This window comes from Camelus dromedarius, chromosome 30 (assembly GCF_036321535.1).
Source record: "Camelus dromedarius isolate mCamDro1 chromosome 30, mCamDro1.pat, whole genome shotgun sequence".
NCBI lineage: Eukaryota > Metazoa > Chordata > Mammalia > Artiodactyla > Camelidae > Camelus > Camelus dromedarius.
The window spans coordinates 442,361-470,297 of NC_087465.1; the positions used below are offsets into that span (position 1 = coordinate 442,361).

Here is a 27,937-nt window from a genome sequence, read left to right on the forward strand (position 1 = left end):
GCCGGAAGCCGCGGGGCGGGCGGCGGCGCTCCCGGAAGTGGCGCGAACGTCGCGTGCGTGCGGGCGGTGCGTCCGGCTGCAGGAGAAGATGGCCGTCTCCACAGGTCGGTTACCGGCCGGCCGCCTGCTTTCCCACCCCGACCCGCGCTGCGCCTCCGCCTGCCGCTGGCGGCCGGCCTGGCCGTGTGGGAGAAGCCAGAATCCTGCCTCTCTGCCGCCGGGCTCCCCGCGGAGCGCAGCGGGGAGCAGGGAGGATTCGCGCGGCCGTCGGGGCGGCGGTCGTGCCCGTCCGTCGGCCGCGCGCTCGGGGGCCAGGCTTGGCCGGGGGCCGGCGGGCGGTGCGGGGGTCGGCGGGCGGGGTCCCGCGGGCGGTGTGGGAGCGAGGAGAGGAGCCCGGGGCGGGCCTCGTCCACCTGGGTGCTGAAGGGCTCGCGTGGGGTCCTGGATGGAGCGGATCCCATCCCCCGACTCGCCTTGATGTGGGCGGAGGCGGACCGGACCGTTCTTACCTGAGTGTGTCTTGTGTTTATTTGAGTCAAAAACTGCGGTGCAGAGTAAAAGCGCAGAGCGAGGTGGAAGCTAATTGAAGAAAAAGCGACTTCTTAGATTAGCTGTTCAACTGCTGTGTCGTGCTGAACACAATTTCGGTTTCCTATGAATACAGACTTCAAGTATTAACACTGAGGTTTTAGGAATTTGACCGTTAAAAGGTTGTGAAGTTTAAAAGGCTGTTTTATAGCTTTAAAATGTTAATACATATGATTTCATTTATCCTTATTGTTTAAACCAGATTATAGAATAGTGTCATATTTTATGCCATCGTTGCATAATAAAACGAATTTTCAATTCTGTAGGCGCTAAAATGGAAGGCTTCAGGGTATATTGTTTGATACTTTCAAGGTAATAACCATTCTACATCCATTTTAATGAAAAATTGTGTCTTTTAGATTCTTTTTTCATTACTTACAGTTGTTGGAGTAAGATCTTGAACAGTTTTAGCGTTGGGGAAGTATTTCGGTATACTTGAGGTCAGAACCAATTAGTAAAGCATGGATAATTTAAAGAGTGACATTTTAGTAATAAAATTTTAATTACTGACCCTGCTGTTTGAAATCGAATGTGCTTGTGAATGGGGCCATGTCTTTTAGAGTTGTGCTTAGTACCTACCTATAGGCTCTTGAAAATGTAGTGATGAAGTGGTATATTTTAATTTGATAATTTTCACTTTGTGGATTTCATTTTTTATTTAAACATGTTTTTTCCCCCTCTAATATTGTACATATAAGAGAGTGTAGAAATATTTTGAGAAGATTAGATTATGTTAATGGCAGATACTTTAACCACATATAGTCAGTCTTGGAAGTTGAATATAAACTATAAAAAGTTACTGATTATTAGTATATTTATTGTACATTGGAATCTTGCATTTTGTAGTTTATATTTAAGGTATCTTATTGTTACATTTACACTGATTTTAGATTTATAAAATTTGATACCTTAGCACAGTTAAAAAATATATTTTAGGCAGTTAATTGATGTTTTCTTAAACCACTGAGATTTGTTTTGAAACTGTTGCTAAAAACCCCCCTGGTCAATTTCATATCCCACTTACTCATTTTGTGTACTTTATATCATTGACAGTATTCTCCAACTGGGGGAGAAAGGAGTGCAGAAGCAATTTTGGACTATGTTTTGAAACTATTTTAAAATTATACTTTCTATTAGCTATACTTTTGTTTGCTTCTGGTAGCATGGGAGGGAAAGAGTACCTGTGTAGTTGTGAAATTTAAAATTAGGTGAGCTAGATAGATGTACTGTACATGTTTTTTATTTAATCTTGATAAATAATTGTTTGATAGGCCAAAAAGGAAAAACACCTGGCAAATATTTTTTGATCTTTATTCAGACATTTTTTATTGTGTGTCATCTTAAGTCACATGCTTTTACCCTTTTCACTGGAGGAAAAACTGGGGAGGGGGACTCTAATTAGACTGAGACTTCTGAGCTGAAACGCACTCTGCCCTACCACCCAGTCCTCTTGTTTTGCAGATGAGAAAACTGAGGCCTGAGGAAATACAGGGTTTTACGTAGTTGTCTAGTAACAGAGTCAAGATCAGAATCCAAGTTTTTTTTTTCTTTTACTCAATCTAGTGCTTTTTCCATCATGAGGAACTATGATTTTTGGAATAATCCTGAATTTAGGAATTTTACTCCCTTTTAGGCTTGAGAGTGGCTTTCATACTTCACTTCCCAGCAGAAACCTTGTTTCAGACTCTTAAATGGTTCATGGTTGAAAGCAGGGCTGTGGTGGAGAACCTAATGGCTAAGTTCCCCTTTCCCAAGACACAGTCACCTGTGGGGCAAGATGGTTTCACATGACACAGCTTAAGAAACATTACTCTAGGGAATAGAAATTTATTAGTGTATTTAGTACTTGTGATTCAAAAATTTGATTATATCCCGGCACTAACACAAGAATTAATGTTAAAAAAGTATGTGCAGTACATAAAATAAATTTTTAATTTTTGAATAGTTTTAGATTTACAGAAAGATCATGAAGGTAGTGCAGAGAGTTCTCGTGCACCTTGTATTCAATTCCCGGTTGTTCACATCTGACGTTAGTATGGGGCATTCGTCAGAATTAATGAGCCAGTCTTGACACATTTATCATTAACTAAATGTGTTCAGGTTTCTTTAGTTTTTACCTCATGTGCATTTTCCGTCCCAGGATCGGATCGCATGCAGGATATACTGTAATGTGAAACATTAAAAAATTTTTCTTACCACTTAATTATACTACTATTACAGTGGAGGTCTCGTTTCTGAATGCAGGTGATTGTAAAATGTCTTTTTGTTGTTGTTGCCTTTTTTTTTTGTTAGTTTTATTGGGGGGGAGGTAGTTAGATTTTTTAAGTTTACTTATACTTGGAGGAAGTGCTGGGGATTGAACCCAGGAACTCGTGCATGCTAAGCATGAGCTCTACCACTGAGCTATACCCACCCCCATAAAATGTCTTCTAAGTTATGAAGGGCTCAGAAAAAAAATGGAGTATTTTTTTCTTTGATGGTAGGTCTATGTAAGGCATCTGGGTTGAAAATGAAACCAAAATAAAACCTAATTACCTTTTTCAGCAGTGGTCAGTATTATGTGTCCTGGAAACTTGGTTAGCAGTGTTTTAATTCCTCTGCTGCCTAGGAGGTTACTGTGCCATGCTCGGTGTGCCTCCAGGTCTTCTGAGCCTTACTTACCCATCCTTTCTATGGGAAGTTCGGGCAGTATGATTTTGCTTGTTTTCTCCGTCTGCAGGATGGAGCTGTGTGGATGTGGGCAGACGTTGGGAGTAGCAGCAGAAGAGGTTTGCCATTCGTGTTCTAACTGATGGTTCTGATGACCAGGTCAGGGCTATTTTACATGATGAACACGTGACAGAGGGTAGGGGTCTAAACCCTGCCTTGCCAGGTGAGAGGTTTAACCTTACATTAACGGTTATGCAGCCAGATAGCAGGCATGCTTCAAGCAGTATATTCTTTGTAAGTACTGTAACTATGCCACAGACTTTTCAGCCTAGCCACCGAATGTTACTGAAAAGTACAAGCAGTAGAGCTTGGTGTGCTGTCTGTCGTTCATGCTGTTGTCAGCTGCCGCCTAGATTATCAGGTGTGGTTTACTAAGCGCTGTTGATGTGACTGTTACCTGAGAGGATACAGTTAAGTTACTGAAAAGGTTTTCATTTTGTAGAGTGTTTACCCTACCAGAAGCGACCTGGAGGGAAGTTTACGTCGTCTCCAGTTGCAGCTCCCAGAGGCACAGGAGAGCCTCACACACTCGAGTGGGTGGGTGCGTGGTCTCCATCAGAGGAAGACCTCACATCTTCCCCAGGGTCCTCACTTCCCTCGGAAATCCATGCTAGAGAGGAACCAGAGGCTGCTGTAGTTGACTGACTTTCTTCCACTCCCTGATTTATTCTAAGGGAAACATTCCTTCTTAGTTCTGAAGTAGACGTTGTTAGCAGCTTTCCTGGAGAATTTAAGTAACTTGTGTGTTCCCTCTGGTTTGTCTGTCTCGTTGGGGTATCTGTAAGGTGTCCAGCAGGTTCTTTGGTGTCAGCTCGTTGCATTTGAATGCACCTGCCTACACGGTTCTCTTCTCACCCCCCCCCGCCACTGCCCAGTTGAAGGGGTATGTTCATGTCAGCAGCACCTGCTCAGGACGGGCCCGTAAATATTGACAGAGGCTGAAAGTAAACATCTCCGTAAAGTCCCACGTATTTACTGAGTGCCTTTTGTGGTGCTGTCATTTCTTATGGTACAGTTTCCATGTAAGTGATTTAATAATAAGGAAATAGATGAGTTAAGTCAAATCTAGCTTTCCCCCTTTGTATATTACAATGTTTCACTCATAATTTTTCCTTTTCGTTTACTTTTCTGAAGTGAAGCAGGACTAAAGGAGTATTTTGTGCTCAGATACATTCATTGAATAAACTCAGGAAGTGGCCTGTGTTCTCCTTGTCCGAGTTGGTGCACAGCCCGTCGACTGTAAGAATAGTTGCCAAGTGTGGGGGAGTGGCTGGGCAGGGTGGCTTTGGCTGTAACCTGGAGTCCCAGGAGCACAACTCGCAGTCTGCTGTAGTGATGCCTCCAAAACACGGGATGAAGTACTTTGCAATCCTCTAACCCAAAGGTTTTTCTACTTCAGAAGGCATAGCACAGATGCTTCAGCTATACAGCATTTAACTTGAGATTTTTCTTCAGGTTTATCTTTTCTATCATGTTTCATCAATTCTAAAACATTTTAGTGTCTGAAATGAATTTGTGTCCTATAGTTTAATTGGCAGTGTTTTTAAAGTTTTTAAAATTATGATTAAAAAAGAAAATTGAAAAATTCATCATATAGTTGATGCCATCTAAGATTTGATGAAAGGCAATATTTAAAAATTGTTAAAAAGCTGTCAGTGAGGTGACTACATACCAGATTTTAAAATACTGGGTTTTACAAACATATTAACATGTTTTCTCATTTATTAATTGAATATTAAGCAATTTGTTATAAATTTAAACTTAAATGTATTCTATTGAGATAATTTTTAACCTCAGTCATTTTTTGCAATATTTGTTTTAGAGACAAAAGTTAAAATTGCTGTACTCGATAAGCCTTCATATCAGAAGACCATTATATACTGATTTTTTCTGAGTTATATGTAAATATAATTTTTATTATTAAATCAAAACTTGTATAAATTCACAGAATCTGAAGTTATAATTCAGTTGTGATCAATGTTGATGTAAGTCATACGCCTTCATGTCTGTAGTTGTATGTTCTTGACATTTCTGACGTCATTTTCAGTGATGGTGTCTAGGTTAGGGTTTTAAGTGCTTTTTTGAAATAGTCAGTGGGGGTGATGGCCCATTTAGGATTGTGGAACAGAATTTATTTTGAGTCAAGATCTGGGATGGGAATTAATGATTTCGGCATTGCTCCTTGACGGAGTGTTCACAGCCAACACTGGGAGTTCCTGGGTGTGCTGGGAGGAAGCAGTGTGTGCAGTCCAGGGTAGAGGGCGGTGCGGAGGCAGCACAGAACGCCGTCGTTGCTTCTGGTACTACGCTGAAATGTGCTGTTGATATCTTTATAAGGTAAAAAGGCCCAGTGAGTTTGCAGCATCAGTTGCAGGTTATCTTTGGGTCTATACTGAGGTATGTTGAAAGCTTTGGTAATTATGGTCAAGGGGTATGTGTTGCTAGTAGACCTGTTTTTTCATTTACACAGTTAATGTAATTCATGTACTTAAAGATGGTATTATATGCTGTTTTAAGTATGTGACGTGGTTTACTGAATGTATGCCAGTGGGCCTCTTATGTTTTTATACTGCTGAACATTTTCGTCCTGATTACTTTTCCACCTGTCCTTTACTCCTTCAGTTATCTACTGCTGTGTGAGAAATCACCTCAAAACATCGTGGCTTCAAACAGTCATTTATTCTTATGATTTGGGGGCCGACTGGGTGGTTCTGTGGGTCTCATGTCACGTGACAGTGGGCTGGGCCTTTTGCCCAGGTGCCTCGGCTCTGTCCTCGCGGCTGCTCTAGGGGACCTGTTTGGACTTCCCTCACCTCGTGACGGTGTCTGGGTGGTCAGACTTGTGTATGGTGGTTGGCTTCCAAGGGGACCAAACAGAAGCTACCAGGCCTCCAAAAAGGCTCGTCCCAGAACCGCACCAGCATCCCTGTTGCCACGTGCTCAGAACAAGTGTCATGACCAGCCCAAATTCTCAAGCAGGGAAGTGGCCTGTCTCTGGTGAGGAGGGGCACGTGCCTAGAGGCAGGAGGAACTGTTCACGGCAGTCTCCAGTGGCCCTTTGCGCTCCTCGCACTTTGTTCTGGGGGCGATTTCAGTCAAACCATATGAATGTTTAAAAATTCTACAAAAAAACCCACACAAAACAAAAAAGCAAGAAAGAGGGGAGGGTATAGCTCCAGTGGTAGAACACATGCCTAGCATGCACGAGGTCCTGGGTTCAATCCCAGTGCCTCCTCCAGATGAAAATAAACAAATAAACCTAGTTAACCCCCCCATAAAAACAAAAATAAAGAAAAACTCTAGTTATATTTTGTCAAAGTACCTCTTCAGCAAGGTATGATCAATTTCCAGTGACGCATATTGGTGGATAAATACAGTTTTCCACTTTTTCCGTCATTGTGTTTACCATGGTTTTAATTTTACTTTTATGGAACTATAATAATGTTATATTGTTTTAGTCTGCATGTTTTTAAAATTTTCTCGTTGGGTTAGCAGCTGTATTTCACATTTGTCTATGAAATATGTATTACCCATTTACTGCTTGTTCGGTGGAGCTGGTTATTGATCTTATAGGGTTTTAATGGTTTAAAAATCAGCTTAAAAGTTTTATACTTACATTTATTACTTTTCCTCCTTTGCTTTTTTTTTAAAAAAAACTTCTTAGGATAGGATCATGTCTCACATTCTGAAGTGGTCCAACACACGTAGCTGAAGAGCCCTAAGTCTGGAAGGAGCCTTAGGAATAGCGTGGTGCACCAAGGATTCTGAACCCAGGGATGGAGGGCAGAGGCCTGGCAGCAGGCTTTCTTCTTTCTCCCCAGCCCAGGGGGCTCCCCTCCTGGAGATGGGCTTTTGCGTGTTGCTCATAAGCCAGGTTGGGGTGGACAGGAGGTCCCTCATGTCGCTTAACTAGTCCCACATTTTACATCACGGTGTGCAGAGTGTAAGAAGAAACCACTGTTTGCCCAGGGTCATCTGTCTGGTTTTGTGGTAGAGCAGAACTACTACTTTATAAAAATTTCGTGTTGCCTTTTTCATCTAAGCATTTCTAATGCTCTGATTTTTGTCTTGCTGCCCTGATGCACACGCAGACTCTGTCAGTGCCAGGCCTCCGGCCTCGCACAGGTCCTGGCTAGTAGCTGGTGTTTAATTTTGGTTATTGGAAAGAAATAAAGAAAATCACAGAATTACAGAATATAATGAACCACATTTTTCTTGGTTAAGGCATTTAAGCTTTCTTCCCTGATTGCTCTCTGTCACAACGATGCTCTTCTTGCTTGTTGCCTCAGCTCCTCGAGGTCTGTGCTTCAGACCCCCCTGCATCCTCATAGCTGCAGGTACCCTCTGAATTTGAAGGCACACCTGTCCTTCAGGCAGTTCTGGCTCTTTGATCATTATACTCAACGGCCGTCTCCAAACACTGCCTACCCTTCTCTCCCTCGTTTTGGAACTATCCTTCCTTTTCTGTTCAAAAGGAAGATACTAAACACTAGAAAAATGCATAGAAACACATGCACCCACCCCCGAGCTCTCTCAAATGCTAATAAATTATTGTTTTTTTGGCGGGGGGTGGGTAATTTGGTTTGTTTATTTAAATTTTTTTTTTAATGGAGGTTCTGGGGATTGAACCCAGGACCTCGTGCATGCTAAGCATGCCCTCTACCACTTGAGCTGTACCCTCCCCCCCAATAAATTATTCTTGCTTCAGGTTGTTTTTTTGAGAAAACATTAGTGATACCCTTCCAAGGACACCTAGGCCCCTCCCTCTGCCCAGAGGTGATCACTGCCCTGACTTTGGAGTATATTCCACAAACGCCTTTGTGCTTTGGCTACTTTGCAAGACTGAAACCATGCACCCATTAAACACCACGTTTTAACATTTTAGCGCTGACGGGTGCTTGTAGCTCTGCCGCTCTCATTTCGCCTGCAGCACTGGTCTGTCGTGGGTTATGCTGTGCTGTGCTTGCGTGGTTTCTAAGTTTTCACTGTGGGAGGACCCCCCCACAGCTGCCCTGGCATCTCCGCGTGTCACCGCTGTCCTCCCAGAGCAGCAGTGCAGCTCTTCTGCCCGCCGAGATGGGCGAGCCTCCTCCTCTGCTGCTTCGCCAGTCTTCACCTGCCAGTCTGGTGGATGTCGTTGCGATTTAATTCATGTCTCCCTGAGTACTGTTGAGGTTTCTGTTCTTTATGTTGTATGTAAAGAGTCTCCTCCTCAAGGAGACCTTCCCCATCCCTTCTTTTGGGGTTTGTCCTTTCTAGGTGCTCCCAGAGGAGTTTTCACGTTGTGTTGTGCTGCCTCTAACCGTCCTCTCCTCCTGGTGTCTAGTCCCTGGCACGGTGACTGCATCTGGTGGTAGTCAGAGGCTTCCTGAGCGAAGAGGTGAATTGATGTACAAGTCGGTGGATGTGGCCAAATCAGGTTTCCCCGTGCTTTGCTGCCTAATGTGTGTGTGTTCCTCTGTGTGTAGTGTTTTTGTAATTTTGTTTCATCCCATTAAGGAAGAAAAGAATGTTAAAACCAAACGAATATTTGAGTGTTAACATTCTGAAAAATTAGAAGGTATTATTCACATAGCTCTTTTATACAAGCTTCTGTTAATACATGATTTTAAGCACTGCAAAGTCAGAGAGTAAGTCCCTATTTCTTGGACTTTTAAAATTTTGGAACTTTCTTCACGGTGTTTTTCTTTATATAGTGTATTTCACCAATGAGTATTTTTTGAAATATATGTATTTTAGGTTGTGCACGCTTTGTTGTCTCCCTGCTTTTTCACTTTCTGAAAGATGCAGCGTACAGTAATGGAAAGAATTGTCCCGTGTTGAGGAACGTGGATTCATTTGTGACTCAGTACTAGGTTGCCATGCCCTTGAATGGGTCACTTCATGTCTTGGGTCTGCTCTTCATACCTCGAAAGAGTTTTCCTTCATTCAGAAGAAGTACTTTGAAAAAACGTAAAACGATGGTTATATTATGTCCCTGAACAGGAGTGTTTTGCTTTGAGCACATCCAGCATGTGAGATACGGAAAGGTTCTTTTTAAGAGCATTCAGAGTAATTTTGTAAAGCTGCCCCCACAGCTGGTCAGGATGTGTTCCTGGTCCCGTTAGATTTGTAGGGGTTGGGGGTGTTGTAGCGGGAGCCAGAGAAATGAGTGCCATCCAGGACTGGCTCCATGCATTGAGTGCAGAGCAATGGCTGAGAGCGTGGGCTTTGGAAGTGCCTCCCCCACTCACTCTCTGTGACGTTAGGTTGAACCTTGTGAAATCACTTTCATTTGGTTAAAAAGATGCATGAATATCAGCAGTTTCGGTCATAAGGTTCAACCTAGTAATTTAAGCCTTAATTTTCTTAGTGAAATGATGATGTTGGAACAAAATTTACATGATGAGATTTAATACTTCTCCCTGTGAAGCTTTTAGCGAATGTCACGAGGACCAGCTGAGGAGGGCTGGGGAGCAGAGAAGGTGGAGGAAAGGCACTCCATCCCTGTAGGTGTTGTCCTTGAAGTTTTGAGTAGGTGAAGAGGAAGTTACAAAATTATGAGTTATGATCTCATTCTGGGAAAAAACATAGAAATCATACGTTTTTATGTATGGGAAGTAACCTGAAAAGAAATACACTAAAACGTTAATAATTATTTCTAAGTATTTTTGGGTTTTGTATCCCAGACCGTTCGCTGTTATTTGGAACTAGAATTCACCTGGACCTCTCTCTCTGTCTCTTTTTTTTTTTAGTGTTATTTCAGAACTTTCTTAATTTAGATGATTAATTGCAAACTGATACTAAATTTGCTTTCATTTCTTATGTTTCTGTCAGTAGATTGACAGATACATTACTTTTTATGGTCTTATTTATGCTTTTCCCCCGTAACTGAAAAAGGTAAAAATTTATGAATTAAAAATGGGAAATCCTTATTCTTGTTAAATACAGCATTTCAGAAGACTCATGCTAGTTTTTGGGTGGCAGTCTTTATGCCTTTGTTTTTGGTATTGTGGGAATTAAGGGCACATGATTAGGAATCTGATAGCCTTCAGATTCATTAAAAACGAATCATTTTCTAGGTTATTTGCATTCAGAGTTTTGCTTTTGAATATTATTTTTGGTCTCCTCTCATGGGTGGGGGTTTACTGCAATGTGGAAAGGAGGAGACTTGGTTAGTGGACAGCTGGAGACTTGGGTTTTGGGCTTGGTTTGTCAACTAACTAGTAGTGAAGTGACTTTAGGATTGTCACCTAATCTTTCCCCCGGTGATAACCCCCTTTCCTCTAAAGTGTTAGATTTTCGACTGGATGATCTCTGAGGTTCTTCTGGGCCTAAAAAATTGACAAAATTTTAAGAGTTTCATCTTTTAGAAAGGGGTGGTATCTGGGCTACTTTTTTTTTTCCTTTAAATGAAGACCCCAGACTAAGGGGATTAAAGTCTTTGACGCTGTTAAACAGCATCAGTAATGAGCAGCACACCCACATCTCCGCACACAGGAAAGGGCTCAGGTGGCAGCGATCCCGGGGCAGCGTGGCGCACATGTCGCTTTCATGGACCAGCAGCCCCACCTGGTGGCTTTTTCTCTTCACAGACATCGGTGTCGGGTGAGATGCAGCCAGTGTCCATCCCTGAGCTTGGAAATAGAGCTCCCTGGTTTTTGTTTGTTTTGAGTCTTATTCTTTAAAAACAAAATAGTCTTAGCTGCCATAACCTTTCAAATGTTAGCATTGCCAATAATTGTTCTATTAATCTTAGAACTGTTTCCCCAAAGTGCTGTGCAGAGAAATGGTGAAAAGTTGGGCAGTCGCTAGGTGTGTCGCTTTTATGGCACTTACGTAAAAAGAAACGTTAATTTGCATTGTTTGCTTTGTAGTTCTGGAAGCTCATAAAGGTCATCTGACTGAGTTGTTTATAAAAAGGAGGCAACGAAGTTCTACACAGATGGAGGGTTTTTCTCGGGGAGCGACTTCATGATGGGAAGGGGGATCACGCTCCTTCAACATTAGTGCTCAGCAGCAGGGTGTGTGGAGGCCGAGACCGCACACCCCAGGAAGAGCGCTTGCCCAGGGCTGTGTGGAGAGGAATCTGCCGCTTGGAGTGACGTGTCAGGGCCGGCCCTCAGGGTGGTGCGGAGAGCTCGGACTCTCACAGCTTAGACGGAGGGGAGTAGGAGTTGGTTTGCAATCTGCTTAACATGGGTACTGAAACGAGCATTCCACAGTCAGCATTTATTCTGTTTCAGATGGATTACCTTGTTTAAGTGATCTGTGAGGTAGAAACTGCTTTCTCTCCCTGTGTAGAAGAGAAACCTGTGCTGGTCCCGTGTCGGGGCATCAGCACCAGGAGCTGGATGGGTCAGTCTGCTTCCTGGCCTGGGCCCTGTGCACTGCCTGGGAGCTTTCTATGTGACAATGGTTAACAGTGATTTGGGTCTAGAACAGGGTTTTAATACTGGATTTGCCACTTACAGCTGTGCGACCTTGGGAAGGTCACTTAACTCCTTTAAACTTCAGTTTTCACAACTGTAAACTGGGTGCTTTTAGGATCAAATGGGGTAATTTATTTAAAATAGCACACAGTGTACAGTAAACGAGTCTGGGGAAACATCGACCAGAAAGTTACACCCCCCTGGAAATGGGTTCTCCAGGTGGGAAGGGAGCTGCTGGCATGGCAGGCGGGACCAGGGCGCCGGCGAGAGACCACAGTGGGGCTGCTGCTGGAAGACAGTGTCTCTCAGTGCATTTCTAAAGGTGGGTGGGGCATAAGTCTACTCTCCAAACATCATTGGAGGGGATACATAAGTGAAACGGAGCTTTTATGAACTTTCTCGTCATGCAGTGCTCTTGGCTAGGAACAGAAATCTCAGGTATGGAAAGTAATCACTTACAATGATCCCTAATGGTTGGTACATGTTAGTATAAAGCTGATTACTAGGCATTCACATGCATGGTCTGTACTGCTGTTAACGTAAGCAGTGTTTTCTCTAGTGTTTCCATTTTGAAGGGCTTTTAGATTCAGCATTTTCTGGGGCACAATGCTTTTTAAAGGGAATTTTGTCTTTTGGGGAAATACTTTGTAAAGGTTAATTTGGGAAAAGCTGAATTTGAAAATGTGTAGCCCTGATAATTACGAGCTTTTTACATTTACACTGACGTTCTCTTGTATAGGAGTTAAAGTTCCTCGTAATTTTCGCTTGTTGGAAGAACTTGAAGAAGGACAAAAAGGAGTAGGCGATGGTACGGTTAGCTGGGGCCTTGAAGATGACGAAGACATGACACTTACCAGGTGGACAGGCATGATTATTGGGCCACCAAGGGTCAGTGCTGGAAATTACATATTTTTCTATTACTATTTATTGTTACTTTAGAGTAAGCATTTTGCTTTCTGCTGTTGATACTAAAATAAACATGATAACCTGTCACTGGATAATCCCTCACTTGTTGTGTATTTTGTATGCATTTGCTGGCACTTCCTCTGGAGAGTGTGGTGTGTGGTTTTCCGGAGGCCGGGGAGGGGGGTTGGTCCCCACTGTCAGAGCTTGTGGTCTGTAGAAGAGAAGAACTGAATACAGAGGACAGAGTCTAACCTTGGCGGACAAAGTGCACTGCGGGACTTCAGAATGTGTTTCTTCTAGCTGGAATAATTCAGCAAGGCTGGACAGTGGAGGAAGTTGCCTTTGGAATGAGCCTTAAAGGACTCGCTGGTAGGATTTCAGATGGGGATGGAGAACATTCCAGATAGAGAGGAGAAAAGGTGAGGAGACGAGGGTCTCTGGGAAGAGCAAACCATGTATTTCGACACGACGTGTTACTAACCCGCTGTGCGGTAACCAGGGTGTCTGAGTGGGTTTGTGTCTCGTGCACAGCTCCCTCGGCCACTGACAGCGGAGTCGCCTGTGAACGTCCTGGCTCTGAACTCTCTTCATCTGTGGAATTTATAGGAAAGGCTGATTCTTGTTACATACTTTCTAGCATTGCTGGCAGCAGACCTATTGTCTTTTACGCTTAGGTCTTTCTCAAGTTTATGACTTACTTTTACTCAGTCTTTTTCAGATTGAGAAGCTTTTTCCTACATTGCATTCCTTATTCAGAGGCCCCTTTGCTGCACACCTTGCAGTGAGTCTTTGAAATAATGTCTTTTATGATGTTTTTTACTTGTTAGAACACAATTTGAAATTCTTTTTTTGTTTTTGGTTTTGTGTACTGTTTGCTACCTATGTTGGGAGCATTTCGCTGTTTTGCCGCTGGGTGTGATTTAGATTTCCTCTTGATTTTTACAAAAGAAAAATGGCCAGGTAATTAGCAATGTTAGCTTTACAGAATCAGTTAATGTATGTTTTATATTTTCTGGTATTCCTTTGCAAAATTTGTGCACTCAACCAGACTAACAAACTCTCTCTTCCTCCCACGGCTCTCATTTTTCCATGAGACATGTGAGGAAGGAAATATAATACTGGCGGTTAGAATTCTTGATGTTTTATAACTTGGTATTTGTAATGAAAACCTTGATTTTCACTGCCTGTGAACATCATCACCATGGTCTGGTAAAAGGAAAAAAAGGTGCTTATAATTTATGAATATTCTTACTTAATGAATAACTTGAAGTTGGACAGTCTCAACCTGGCGGAGTATAAATTTAAAATTATTTAGATTTAGTTTTTCTCCAGCCATTACCTCTAGTGGACTTTAAACTTTGAGTGTTTTGTGTACGAGTGCCTCAGTGATTTTGTGGGCTGTCCCACAGCCTGAGTCCCAAATGTCTCTCACTCAGTTGGGGTCACCAGCAGAACCCCCGAGCTGGCTACCTTTTCTGGTGTCACTGAACACAGGAAGCTCCTGGGTCCCGCTGTGCCCAGTGGGGGCCAGGGCTGTTGTAGCATAGGGTTGGGGATGGGTCTGTTCCCAGGGGCCCGAGACAGGATACTCCTGGCTGCCGCCCACCTGGGGCTTCTCTTGCTGGGGCCTCCTCTCTCTGGGTGGGGGGGTGGTAGTTTTGGGGCACCCCTCTTCCTGTGGTGCAGGAGGGCACAGCTGGAGAGACCCTGCACCCTTCCGGCCAGACTGGCCCCTGCCCGACGCCTCTGCTTTGTGTCACCCCCAGTGAGGCGCGTGGGGCTGGGCCAAGGTGAGTGGTCCCAGCGCTCACCCAGCTGCCTTTTAACAAGACCTGCAGGGGCCGCACTTCGGCTTAGTTGTTGTTTCCTTCCGAAGGTGCCAGAACATTTAGGACGGTTTTGTCCCCAGCTTCAGGTATCTACGCCCAGTTAGGATAATAGAATTCTCACCTTAACATTATTACTTGGTTAGTTGTTTCTCACTTTTCACGTGTTATTAGGATATCAGTTTTTAATGTTATTCTAGTATTTATTTGGATTTATATAATTGGCAGCTTTGTTTTTCCATATGTTTGTGTGTGAAATTTTCTGAAGCAATATTTTTAGCATCAGAGGTTTAGTAACTTGCCCAAGTTTCCTTACATGTAACTGGAGGTACTAGACCTGTCTGTAGACGTTTAGAGAATTAAATGAATTAATAATTAGACAATAAGAGAGTATCTGACTACAGTGCATAATTGATAAACATTAGTTCCTTTTACTACTCTCTGTTCTATTTTATCTTTCTCTTTCGTTAAATTACAGAAAGACTTGGCTGTTAATTTAAAATTCAGAGGCGATAAAATTAATCCAAGGTGTCAGAAGTTAGGATGTTTAAGCATTGTAGGCTAAGTTAGAGGTTTTCTATTTGGAAAAAAAAATCGAGGTATAATTTACATATAGTGAAATGCGTAGATCTTACCATGAGTTTGGACAAATGCACCTTGTTACTACCCACACCCCTATCAAGATACAGAGTGTTCTTGTCACCCCAGAAATTCCCTGCACCCCCACCCCCGCTGCTTCCTGTGCCCCAGGGTAGTCTTCCCTGGTGCAGGACTTGGTGGGGGTCGTGCCGCCTGTGTGCTTAGAATCTGCTGCTTCGGACTCAGCGGGACGCCTCAGGTTCAGCTCTACTGTTCCCACACAGGACGCGTGGCAGCGTGTTTCCTTTTATCACTGAGTGGTATCTCACAGTGTGGCTGCACCATCGTGTGCTTATCAGTCCTGTTCACGATACTCTCCAAATAAAGCTGCCATGATTACAAGTCTTCTTGTGAACCTAGGTTTGTTTCCATGTCTCTTGGATAAAATGCCTGGGATTGGAATTGCCACATCGTAGGGGAGGTGTATGCTTATTTTTCTTGGTAAGAGATGCCAGATTGTTCCCAAAATGGTTATACCACTCTGTACACCCAACAAAATATGAGAGTTCTGATGGCTTCTGTGTACGTTGAGTATTTTTAACATCATGGGATTTCTCTGGGATTATTACTGTTACTTTTAATTCAAGTTATCTAAAGAAGCTGATGTGTGTCCTGTTGGAGAACCACAGCCTAGAGGATTTCCTTGAGATCATCTGGGTTTAACCCTTTTCAAACCTGTCCAAGTGCTGGGCATATTAATAATAGACTTTTGCTAGTACATTTGGATGAGTTTCGTACAGCTGTCTCTTGTATAAAATTCTAAAATATTTAATGACACACATACAAGATTGTTGCATACACTTTAAATTACGGTAGTTTAAAGACTCCGATCTGACCTCCGCTTGGGCGAGCTCTTACTTTGGGAGAGAAGCTGTGGATCAGTGTGGGAAAGTGAAGCCCGTGCTGCTTAGCTGCTTTTCCCCCGGGCTTGTCTAGGAACCAGCAGGTACTCAGTTTGTTGCTTTCATTGATTTTTTTACTTTCTTGTTTTAATTGTGCACTGATTAGTTTACCAAATGAGCAGAAGCCATGAGGATGAAAGAGGTAATTATAGGCATGAAAATAAGCCCTGAAAAAGGGAGAAGCGTGAAGTCCAGTGGCTTTAAAACGGCGGGTTTGCGGTGTGGGGGTGTTTGGCTTCTCGATTACGAAGCCTTATTTTAAAATGAGACAGAAACATTAAAGTTGGCTATTGTCTATCTGCATTAGATAATGACCCACACAGTGAAGTAAGAATGTAAATTAGCTAATAAGAGGCATGCATTAGCTGTGTTCGTGCTGTAAGGTGGTGTGGTACGGTGCCTTCCCTTTTGCTAGAAGGTACTGACTGCTGTGCAAGTGGGGTAATCATGGTTTATTGTCCAGCCAGACCCCTATGGGAACAGAAGGAAGCATTATTAATAATTAATAGAGGGACCTGGACAAATGGGGACCTTTATGTATGTGACACAAGTCAAGCTACAAGGTACACTTTTTAGTAAAATCTGAATTTAAGTGATTTGTTTTTCCTTTTAATTCGTTACAGACATTGTTTATACCACAAAAGCAAGTTCTGATCATTTTGATATTACTTTGTAGAATTATTTTAATTTTATAAAATTTCTAATTTTAAGTATGATTGCTGCATTTTTTCCTAACCATTTGCATCATATAAATTTTTAGACAAGTAAATTCTTGATCATACACATGATATCAAGTACATTTATATTGAACTTTCTTTATTAGCATTTGAATATTATTATTATTTTTGCCTTCCAGACAAATTATGAAAACAGAATATATAGCCTGAAAGTAGAATGTGGACCTAAATACCCAGAAGCTCCTCCATCAGTTAGATTTGTAACCAAAATTAATATGAATGGAATAAATAATTCCAGTGGAATGGTAAGTTAAAGTTATCCTTTTATTCTCATGTAACCTATTAATATATAGTCAAGAGGAAGGGTTTTTTTTTTAAGGATCTTAGTTCACCTGAAAGTCTAAAGATGTTTATCTTACACTTTTCTCTCATGAACCTGCCTGTGCTTAGAATCCTTCACGTGCCAATCTAGGTATGTGCAGCCCTTCCCTTAGGGTTCTATTAACCACTTCAGTAGTCACGGTCCAGGGGAATCCTTACTGGTGAGAAGATGATCATTATTTCTCTTTGGGTGTTATTTTTCTTTAGGGCTAAGGTACATTTGGTGAGAGTAAAAGGATGAATATTCATGAGGAGGAGGCTTTTCTTTGAGGAACAAGTAGGTCTGTAGGAGCAGACATTGTGGTTGAGCTTGGTCGTCTGTTTAAAGCAAATGAATCAAAACGACACTCCCTGATTCACACAGGGAAGCTAGTGGAAATAGCCTCATTTCTGGTGCGGTGTTTGGTTCACGGCAAGGACATGAAGTGCGGGCTCTTGGGATGCTGCGTTGAGAGTGCCCTGACGTGCGGAGGGACCCGGTGATAGTGGTGCGGATGACGCCGTCTCAGGAGCAGTGCCATCAGTGTCCTTAGGTTCTGCATGCGTTTCTTCAGCCTGGCCTGCTTGCCCTCCCCCAGCAGCATCCTGAGATGTTTTACACTCTCTCACTCTCTTCGTGCTTTTACTCGCCTCCCACCGTGTGTGCACATGTACACCTGTCCTCCTCACCCACCCCCGTCCACCCACAGCCTCCATCCAGAGCCGTGCATTCACACCGGTACCTCCAGGCCGTCCCGACACTGCAGCCCCTGTTCCAGAGTCCGTTCTCCCATGTTCGTGGGTCTCGCTCCAGCGGGGAGGACCCTGGCCCCGCCGCCCCGCGCTCATCCTTAGCGCGCTCGGTTGTGGAGGGCGCACACCCCGCTGCCCGCCAACCTGCGTCCTAGCCTCGTACACAGGCCCCAAACTGGCCCTGGTGGGCTGGCCTCTGTCTGCTGGGTGCCCTGGAGGAAAGCATGACGCTGATTGCAGGAGGGTCGTTGGAGGCTTGGCCCAGACCTCCTGGGCCCCTCCCTAACCGCAGAGTCCTCTTGCCAGTCTGTCCGGCGTGTAGTTTACCCACTGAGGTTTTTCGTGCCATATGCTGATACGTTCACGTTTAAATAACTTATCTTATTTTGTGGTTTCTGTTTTTTCCACGTGTTTCTCATTTTTGGCCTACTTTTGAAATGGCAGTTCTCGACCGGCGTTGTTGTTCCTGTGCTGCAGTGGTTGCTCTAGGCATTACGGTCCGCATCCTTAGCGGTCTCTGTGTCAGGCAACGTTAGGAGGGGGCAGAAGCAGAGTTGTGAGACACTGAGTTTACAGAAAGGCTGTTGTTCGGGGAGCTGCTTTCGTGACGCACAGCTCTGCTCTATGAGGACGTTTTCCTTGGGCTTCTCTCCCAGGAGCACCTGTTCTCAGCTGCTGCTTCGTCGTCACATGACAGACTCTGCAGATGAAGTAATTCGTGGTGGGCTCTGCACTGTTGTGGGAACTAGGAAACCCACGATTAGATGTCAGACCCGCCCCTACCGAGTCACCTGCTCTCGTGGGCTTCTTGTCCATGTGGGACATCCTGCCGCTTCCTCTGCCCCCCGGCCCCCCGGGCTCAATCGAGAGTCCTGTCAGTCTTCGTTGAAAATGGAACTTGGGTCAAGTCTTGCTTGTCTGTTTACGTTGCCGCTGATGGGGTGCTGGCCATTGTCTCTCGTCTGGCCCCTGCACAACCTCTCTGATTCTACCTTTTCACCCTCTCCAGTCTTTGCAAAGCAAGCAGTCAGAGGGACCTTTGCAAAACGCACATGTGTCCTGTTGCCCCTGAGGTGGCTTCAGCCACAGGGTGCCCGCCCCTCCTTGTGGCTCACTGGGGGCACATGGGTCTCACTGCCTGCACCCTTTCCTTTTGGCCTCAGGGCCTTTGCACTTTCTGTCCGTCCTGTGTGGACATCTCCTCCACGCTGGCCAGTCCCGACGGATCCTTCCCGGCTCTGTGAGCAGCGCTTTCTCAGAGAAGTCTTTCCTGAGTCCCTGGTCCCAGTTTTGTCCCTTTGTTACTCTGTTAGTCACTCTTTTATTCTTTCTCTTTGTAGCGGCTGCTGTAAATTATCATTTTTTCTCTTTGTTTTTACTTCTGGTGTCTTAAAAGGATTGTTTCTCACACAGCAGACAAGCCTTAGCGGATGATATAACCAGCGCCCTCCGTGTCAGATCTGACTACATCCTGGTCTTACTTGCAGCGTCTTTTTCTTTCTTTTCTTTTTTTTTTAAAGGAAGGCTGCATTATGACTAGTTCCCTCTGTGTGTACCTGTCCCTCAGAGCCACCCCACTGCAGACTTGGTGTTTGTCGCTTCCACACGTGGCTGCATGGTTTTACCGCACACGTCGGTGTCCCCGTGTTGTACCGTGTTTGATGCCTCAGGGAATTTTGAGTTTCATCCGTGCTGTGTCGTGCTGTGTTGTATCGTCCTCTCTTGCTGTTTAGTTAATACTCCATTCTTCATGTGCCAGGCATTCAGGTTTTCAGCTTCCACCGAGGGACCACCCCGTGCAAGCACCCCTGTGCCCTAGAGCTGGCTTCTCAGGCTTTTCAGGACTGAGTGTCGGTTGGTTACAGTAAGCTGTGGGTCAGTATTTTTACCGAGTTCGATGAAAATGAATTACTAGGAAATTGAAGGAGAAAATCCAAGCTCAGGGCTTTTTAGAAAAGATTCACCTGTCAGATTGCCGTGGGGCTCTCTTTGAGTGCTCACTCTCAGTTTCTGTGCTAATCTTGAGAGGGACCAGAAGGCCTGGGCTGTTCCGTGGGAGGAAGTGGAACGCTGCTGAGTCCAGGGGTCGGGGGGCATCTTGAGTCCGGTTGGTTGAGTTCTTCCCAGTTGTCCCCCCAGGGTTGGGCCGTGTCCGTCCCCCCAGCCCCTCCTACAGTCAGGCTGCAGCAGGGCCTGGAGAACAGACACAGATACTGATTCCAGCTGTTGGGGCACAGGCTGGGCAGCTAAGACCCTAGTTTTCCTTTCGATTGATGTCTAAGAATTTAAATTATGACTTTTGTGACCAGTAAATAAATAGAGTGGAATTTCACGTTGACCATCGGTGATTGTGCCAGGATAATTTTATATGTTTTGAGATTATTTAAATACCTGATGAATTACGGATGTTGCTTCAGTAAGTCTGGTTTATATTTATTTAATACAACTCGGCGAAATTATTCCCTGTGGGTGGTTCACACTGAAACGTGGTTTCCAGCGCTTTGTGCCGTGAGGTCTCACGTCTGGGAGGTGGTTGTGCGTCGTGCACTGATGGATGCAGGCCTGTTGTGACCCGGTGTTTATTTCCCACGCTGCCCCTCCCCCCTCTCTCTGTCCTTCCCCTGGCCTTTCTGTGCCCTCTGTTGGTGCTCACAGGACTTGCAGTTACTTGGGTTTACTTACTGTCACTTAACTTCACAGCTGGACGTGTTTGTTTCTGCCTTGGAAGCAGCTTGGTATTGTCCTCACTTACAGACTGTTGTTCACTTATGGGCTGTGTTTAAAATAGGCCAAGGGGGTTCCACTCCTGAGGTCAGAGCGCCAGAGGAGGCATTCGGAGTGCGCGCGGACCCTGCGGGCCGCGTTCCTGTCTCAGTTGCTCCTGACGGAAGTCTTCAAAAATTACTTCTCTTTTCTACTTTTAAGTAGTTTTGTCGCGCTGTGGCTCGTACCGCGCACTCAGAGCGTAAAGGGCCTGTCTGTTACTGTTCGCCGTGGCCGTGGGCCCATCACCAGAACCCAGTTTCAGGATGTCTTTGTCCCTCGGAGGAAGCCCTGCACCTGTCAGCTGTCACCTTGCCCCACACCCTGAGCGGCACCGGTCTCCGTCCTGCCTTTATAGATGTCCCGTTCGGGGCTTCGCATACTTGCAGTCATACAACTTGTGCTCTTTTGTGACTGGGTTCTTTGACCAGTGTTTTCAAGGTTTATCCGTGTTGCAGTGTGTGTCAGTGTTGTCTTCCTTTTATTGTTGAATAATAACCTGATTATATGGATATATGCGCTTTCATTTACCTCCTGTTTTCTTCGTCCCTTGAGGACATCTGGGTTTTCCCACGTTGGGCTGTCATGAACGTCTGTGTACAGGCTTATGTGCGGGTGAGCATCCTCGCTTCTCTTGGATTCATCCCTGGAAGTGGAACTGCTGGTGGTGGAAACTCTGTCTAGCTTTTTGGCCAGACTTTTTCAGAGTGGACGTGCTGTTGACACTCCTGTTAGCGGCGGGTCAGGGCCCCGGCTTTTCCACACCCTTGCCAACCGTGTCGTGTTGACGACAGCCCCCCAGGAGGTGCGGGGTGCTGTGACATGCGCTCCCCTGAGGGGCTGGTGGTGGTGAGCAGCTCTTCACGTGCAGATTGACCGTTTCTCACCTCCTCTGGAGAGGTGGCTATGCAGACCCTCGCACAAGGGCGAGGGGTTGCTGTCTCGTCTCTCTGAGCCAGGACAGGGCGCAGCTGCGCCGGGTGCCGTGGCCCAGGGTCTCCCCGGCTGCAGTCAGCATGCTGGCCTGCGCTGCGGTCTCTTCCCAACGGGGGACGCGCTGGGACAGCATTCAGTTCTTCGTGGGTTTTTGGACCGAGGGCTTCTGCATCCTGCACACTGCTACCCAGAGCCCACGCTTGGTTCCTGGCCGCGCAGGCCTTTCTGCAGAGCCATTCACAGCACGGCAGCCGGTGAGTGGGAGCCAGAGGGAGCGGGGCGGCAGCAGCGCGTCTCTGTAACTCAGCGCTGTAGGGCAGCCCAGGGTCCTGTCCATGGAGGTCCCTGCGCCTGGCCCACACCCAGAGGAGCGGCTGCAGTGGGCGTGAGCGCAGGGGTGAAGATCGTCAGGAGCCGCCGTGAAAGCTGCTGTCTCAGTTTGGGCTGCTGCAACCAAAACACCACACTCTGGGGGAGTTTCAGACAACCACGGCTGGCTTCTCTCAGTCTGGAGGTTGGGACGTCTGAGCTCAGGGTGCCAGCGTGGTCCTGTTCTGGCAAGACCCCGTCCTGGGTAACCGACTGCTTGCTGCATGCTCCTGGGAGAAGGAGCAGGTTCTGGTCTCGCTCTTCTCAAAAGGACGCTGATCTCATGGTGTGGCCACGCCTGTGACTGCATCTGAACCTCATCACTCCAGTCCCAGTCCCTGGTCCCAGTCTGTGGCGGTGGGGGCTTCAGCACAGGAGTTTGGGGGATGCAGTCTTGCAGTCCATAGCAGCTGTCAACCGCAGTCCCCCTCGCACACGTTTTAATTGAGATATTTGGCCTTTATTATTGAGTTGTAAGAGTTCTTTATATACTGAACAAGAGTCCCTTATCAAATATATGACTTGCAAGAATTTTCTTTATTCTGTGGGTTGTCTCTTTGCTTTCTTGATGTTTTCAACACAAAAATTTAAAATTTTTATGGAGCCAGTTTATCTACATTTTATTCTGTTGAATGTACTTTATTAGGTGTTCTGCCCAGTGTCATGGGTTTGCTCCTGTGTCCTTCTGAGAGGTCACTGCCATGGCTGTGATCCGTTTGAGCCTGTGTGTGGTGAGAGCTGGGGACCCCGCTTCATTCCTCTGTGGGTGCGTGTCCAGGTGTCCTTTCCCCATGTGTGTCCTGTGAGTCCTGTGATCCATTCGCATGGAATGCCTTTCCATTTATTTAGCTCTTTAATTTGTCAGCAGTGTTTTATGGTTTTCAGTGTACAAGTCCTTCACTGCTTTGTTACATTTTACCTGTGTGTTTTACTCTTTCCCGTCCTGTTGTGAATGGTGCCGTTTTCTGGACTTCGCTTCCACGCTCGCAGGCTCGGCTGGGTGTGCCGACCCTGTGCCGGCAGCTTGCCCCGGTGTGGGGTCGCAGTCTCCGTGATGGGGCCTGTGTATTGTCTGTGCAGCCATGTGTTCTGCACGTGGATGTGGCTTCCCTTTGGTCTTTTCAGTCTGGACCCCTTTTGTTCCACTTTCTTGCCTGGCTGCCTGGCCAGACCCTCCCCGGACAGCAGCAGCAGCCTTGTCGCGCTCTGGCCTTCAGAGTTCGTTTCCGTCTGTGACGTTGAGTGTGGTGTTGGCTGTGCGTCTTTACTGGCCTGCCTTCCTCATATCCTGAGTGTTTTTAATCCTCCGAAGCCTCAGGCTGCTTGTGTCAGACAGGTTTAAATTTTTTTCAATTTTTAAAGTTTTTATTTTGTCGTTGAAGTATAGTTGATACTGTAGTATTGGGTCGGTCTCTGATGTACCACATCGTGAGTATTTTTAAAGTTATACTCCACTTAAAGTTTTTTTTTCACAAAATAATAGCTGTATTTCTTGTGTTGTACAGTGCACCCTTGTTGCTCATTTGCTTTATGCGTAGACGCTTGTGTCTCTGAGGTGCTTAGCAATTGACCCTGATTATTTTGGACAAGTGCCAGAGTGGAGGTGGATGGTAGGGGAGTAGGTGGTCCTCAGTGGGTGAGTTCCGAGGTCAGAGAAGTGGAGACCCCGTGAGTGAGGTTTCCCAGGGACCTGCCAGGCAGGCCACGTGATGGCAGTTACGTGGGGACGCAGCCCTCCTTTCAGCCCCCTCGGTGGGAGATGGACTTAGCACAGAGTGCCGCGCGCTGGAGAGCAGGGTCTGAGAGCTGAGGTGCCGCCTGCCGCTGACACGGTGGGGGTACTGCCCAGACCTTGAGTGGTGTCGCTGGAGATGGGGGTGCCTTCTGATCTTATCTCACCTCGAAGGAACTGGTAACTCTGTTCACAGTGTAGCTGTCTTAACATAAGATCTACTTCTGATGATCAAAGCTCACTGCATGTTAACTGTCAAACACGAAACCCACCACAGAAAAATGACACAAGCTTTTTAGGGAACAGCTGTTAAAGAAGGAATATTTCCCCTAACTGTCATATGAACTTGTAGTTTTCTAATGTTCATTTCTGTAAAAGAAGAACCTGGCTGTGAATTTTTAAAAGCACTTGTTAGTAAAATATGTATAGTAAATTGGTGGCAAAGGACTTTAAACTTGGTGGTTAATTTTGCTCTTTTCCCCCTTTTCAGGTGGACGCACGGAGCATACCAGTGTTAGCAAAATGGCAAAACTCATATAGCATTAAAGTTGTACTTCAAGAGCTAAGACGTCTCATGATGTCCAAGGAAAATATGAAGCTTCCACAACCACCAGAAGGACAGACGTACAACAATTAATTCTTGTGGATCTCAAACTTGTCTTAAATCAGCAGCCTCTACTCATGTTAATGTCTTGATCGAATATCACAATGCAGAACACCCACACATTAAGTCAGACAGTTCCAGCTGGCGACCACGACCTGGACGTTTGTAGGAATGTATCTAACATGTGTACACCCGTTATGTTTTCAGGCACAGGAGGAAGACACAGCACACTTTCTGTCTTGTTCAGGCTCTGTCATTCAAGCGTAGGCCTGGAGCGCTCAGAGTAGGACTCAGGTGAGAGCCTGGCAGGCAGTGTCCAAGCTGTGGCAGCGCGTGCTTCTGAGAGTGGAGGTCTCGGGAAGGAGGACCCCAGGTGGCGTGCTTTGTCCATCTTGCTTAGTGAGAAAGCTTCCGTTGAAACTGTCTGAAGTAGCAGGACAATGAATGTTGTCCCAGACTGTGTTAAGTTTTGAAGCGGTGTGGGTGCTGACTACTAGTAGTATCAGAAATATGTTCAGGTTTGTTTTGATACCTGTATTTATAATAAAAACATGTCGTGGGGGAGGTGGATGAATTTCTGTTACAAGCTGTTCCCCTGTGCTCCATGTAACAGACGCGGTAAATACTTGTTTACAGTCTTTGTCGGGCGAACCATGCATTTGCGTTTAAGTAAAATCAACGAAAAGGAAATAAGTGTATGGATATGTGATTCTGAGATTACAGTTAGTCTTAAATTGTAAATAAAATGTGGAACGTGTCATCAGAAACCGCGCTGTTCCTGTTACATTGATGTGTGTACAGCACCTCCCAGGGTAGCAGAAATTGGAGTTCCCGCAGCTTTTCATCTATGCACACCTTCGTTATTTATCTCAGACTGTTTACTTCTGTGAATTGGGGTTTGCAGAGCATTTCAGAGGACAGATTACTTTGTCTTCTTGTTTAGAGAAGGGGGAGTCCCAGGTATTACGGTTTGAATTTGATTTCACCAGAAATATTATTAAAAAGATGTTTGAGTTCCAGCAGTTCTTACAGAATCACAGATTGTGGATTATCCAAATGTACGTTCTGTTTTTCTGCATAACGTCTCCCTCCGGCACTCTCCCTGCCGACTGGGGTTAATTCTGTCCACCCGCTTTTCCTCCACGTTGGCAGGTACGTAGTCCACCTGCTCTGCTTTTACCAAAGTGACTCGAGGCTTTTGGTCCGTGTTTTCCTCTCAGAGCACTTGGGTGTACTGCTTTGTTGAAATACTTTTTTCTTATGAATTCACTGAAGAAAATAGAAAGGTGGTCGAGTAACAGGGACAGACTTCTCAAACACACCGTGACATGCTTTTATCAAGTGCGTTCATAGTTAAGGCTCTGAGCTGCTTTTTCTCGGCCAGTGATACCTTCAAGTCGGCAACGTTTTGTCTAAACTTACTGATCTCAACATGGCTTTAATTATCAGAGATGTTAGAAGTGACACATAGAGAATATATACGTTAAATTAATGCATGTCTGCTTTATTAAAATAGGTTTGAAATGAACTATTACCTTGGCAAACATTCTTAAAAATTTTAAATGGTTGAATGTTAAGTTGAATTACACCGACATCAAATGTAAGAGTCTGGTGGTCGCTGATGAACTAAGTCAGTCTCTAGTACCTTCTCCGCTTTGAGACCGTGTCTTGTCCCACGTGGGCACTGACCGCCGTGTGGAAGCTGCCACGTGGCTTCTGGGCTGGGGGCCCGGGGCTGGTCCTCCCATCCTGCCTCCTTTCCCCGTGCCCGCTGCTGTGAGGGCTTCCCCCCGCGTATGCTGGTTGAGTCGAGCCCAGGAGGCGTTGTCCTCCTCTGGGGACTGTGGGTCTCACAGACGTCTGCGTGCCCGGAGCCAGTGCCCAGGGCAGAGCCTGCCCAGGGCGGAGCCTGCCGCGCCGGCAGTCAGGACACGCTTGGCAGCCTGGGTCGTGCTGGTCGGTTACAGGAGGAGCTTCTGGGAAGCCGCTCTTAATGACACTAGCTTTTCTAAGACAGCAGTTTTGAAGCAGTTTTTCCTTTGTTTTGTATAGTGGCTAAGGTTGTAGGCGTGGGTGGTATTAACTTAAATGAACTGTGAAAATGGCTTTTGAAATTTGTTTGAGAGGTCCAGGCAGGTAGGACTCTAGGAGATAACCCTGTGTTAATAAAGGTCATGGAGGTAAACCACTTGTCCTGCTGGGTCAGTGCTGTGCTTCGCTGGTTTTAATTACTGATTTTCAGAATTGCTCATTTGAAAAAATATTGTTACTATTTTAAAGTGATGGTGTTTGTTGTTCTAGGTTTATATGTGACTTTTCAGGATTTTGGAACTTAAACATTTGTAAGGAGAGTTGATGGTATTTGAGTCTTTTGGGTGTAAAATAGAACAAAATTTATAATTTTTTTTACTTTTTTTTATTGAGTTATAGTCATTTTACAATGTTGTATCAAACAAAATTTGTAATTTTAAATTGTCTTTTGAAAAGAATTTATCACACTTCAAATTTGAGTAAGTGCTTGGAATGTGATTTAATTTGATTTGCACATGGTTTATTGGTCTGGATTACTTAATACCAATTTGTTGATTTAAATACTTCCCACTAAGTATGTATTATTACTGATAAATACGTATGAAATTTATATTGTTTTGAAAATTTAGAGGACGCGCTGGAGAATATTCATGCATTTTCCTTAATAGATTTGGTGTGTCATGGCTTTGGGTAGTTCTGGAAGGTGCATCATGAAATTGTAGACTTTGGTCAAAACTATGTTAGCTCTTTTAATGAGCACATGACTATGTTCTTACGTACGTTGTGAAGAATGTGAGTGCTAGTGGTAAAGTCTTGTATCATGAGTAATAGGATTTGGGGTTATGTAAGGGGTTGCCCCCCAGGATTCCCCCAGGATCCAAAAGACACTGCTTTCACTCTTCTTGTAAGTATCAGTGTGATTTTCCAGTACCAACTTGATTGGCTTTTGGTTGTTTTCACAAAAAGGGTCCAACTCCTAAGGTTTTTGGAAAGTGTGTATATTTTGTGTATAAAATAGAAACATTATGAAAAGCAGTGGCTTTGGGGTGTTACAGACTTGGACAGGAGTGTTAGCAGTTAATTCCCACCCAGCACTGTGTTTAGTAAAAGTCAGGAAATGCATGCAGATAGGTGATCTTTTATGCTAAAACTAATAGGCCTCATTGGAGTCACTAAACAGCAGGTGGGAATCTTGCCATAGGTCGTGCTGAAGATGCTGGTTATTTACAGAGTAGAGCGGGGCACTGACAAAGGTTCACCGTGAGCGTTTTCTGAAGAGAAAATTAATGGAGGTTTTTGATGACACAGAAAATAAGTGATAAGTCAAAACCATCATTTTGTGAAGTTAAGGGAGTTTAAGGAACTCGTGGAGTGAGTACATGATTGAAAAAATGACTGGATGTGAAGAGGTTGCCATGGTGTTCACATCTGTAGTGGGACATTCTCACCTAAAAAAATTCCCAAAGGTCTGCTCCATTTCATTTTTACTTGTAAAACATCAACATGAGACTTTTCCTGCAAGTTCATTCATGAAATCAGTGATAAAAGCCAGAGAGCTCGGTTTCCTGACCCTGTCCAATGAGTAGCTGACCAAATGCCACGTGAGGTCGGGCGGTGACCCCTTTGCTCCACGTGTAGACTCACCGTGTCATTCTTTTGTCTTCTCCTTGTTCGGGGACAAGCAGCTACTTCCCTTTGTCTGAGATTCTGGCGACCAAAAGATTGCACAAA

The 27,937-nt window shown here is 45.0% G+C and overlaps 1 protein-coding gene across 2 annotated transcripts; it reads left to right on the forward strand.

Moving 5' to 3' along the window:
* Nucleotides 1-24,942, forward strand: UBE2V2 (ubiquitin conjugating enzyme E2 V2). Of its 2 annotated transcripts, none has more exons than XM_031441648.2 (4): nt 1-104; nt 12,448-12,596; nt 16,838-16,963; nt 24,062-24,942. In XM_031441648.2, the coding sequence occupies exons 1-4, from the start codon at nt 89-91 to the stop codon at nt 24,206-24,208; spliced, it is 438 nt and encodes a 145-aa protein (XP_031297508.1). In that variant the 5' UTR covers nt 1-88; the 3' UTR covers nt 24,209-24,942. The 2 variants fall into 2 exon arrangements, with proteins under 2 accessions (XP_031297508.1, XP_010986435.1); XM_010988133.3 differs by lacking the exon at nt 1-104 and adding an exon at nt 3,168-3,460.
* Nucleotides 24,943-27,937: the final 2,995 nt, after the last annotated feature.

Bases quoted from the DNA above. Each gene is read 5' to 3' on its own strand.
- UBE2V2 (XM_031441648.2), top strand. The intron at 12,597-16,837 runs GTCAGTGCTGGA...TTTGCCTTCCAG, and splicing joins TGATTATTGGGCCACCAAGG to ACAAATTATGAAAACAGAAT. The intron at 16,964-24,061 runs GTAAGTTAAAGT...CCCCCTTTTCAG, and splicing joins TAAATAATTCCAGTGGAATG to GTGGACGCACGGAGCATACC.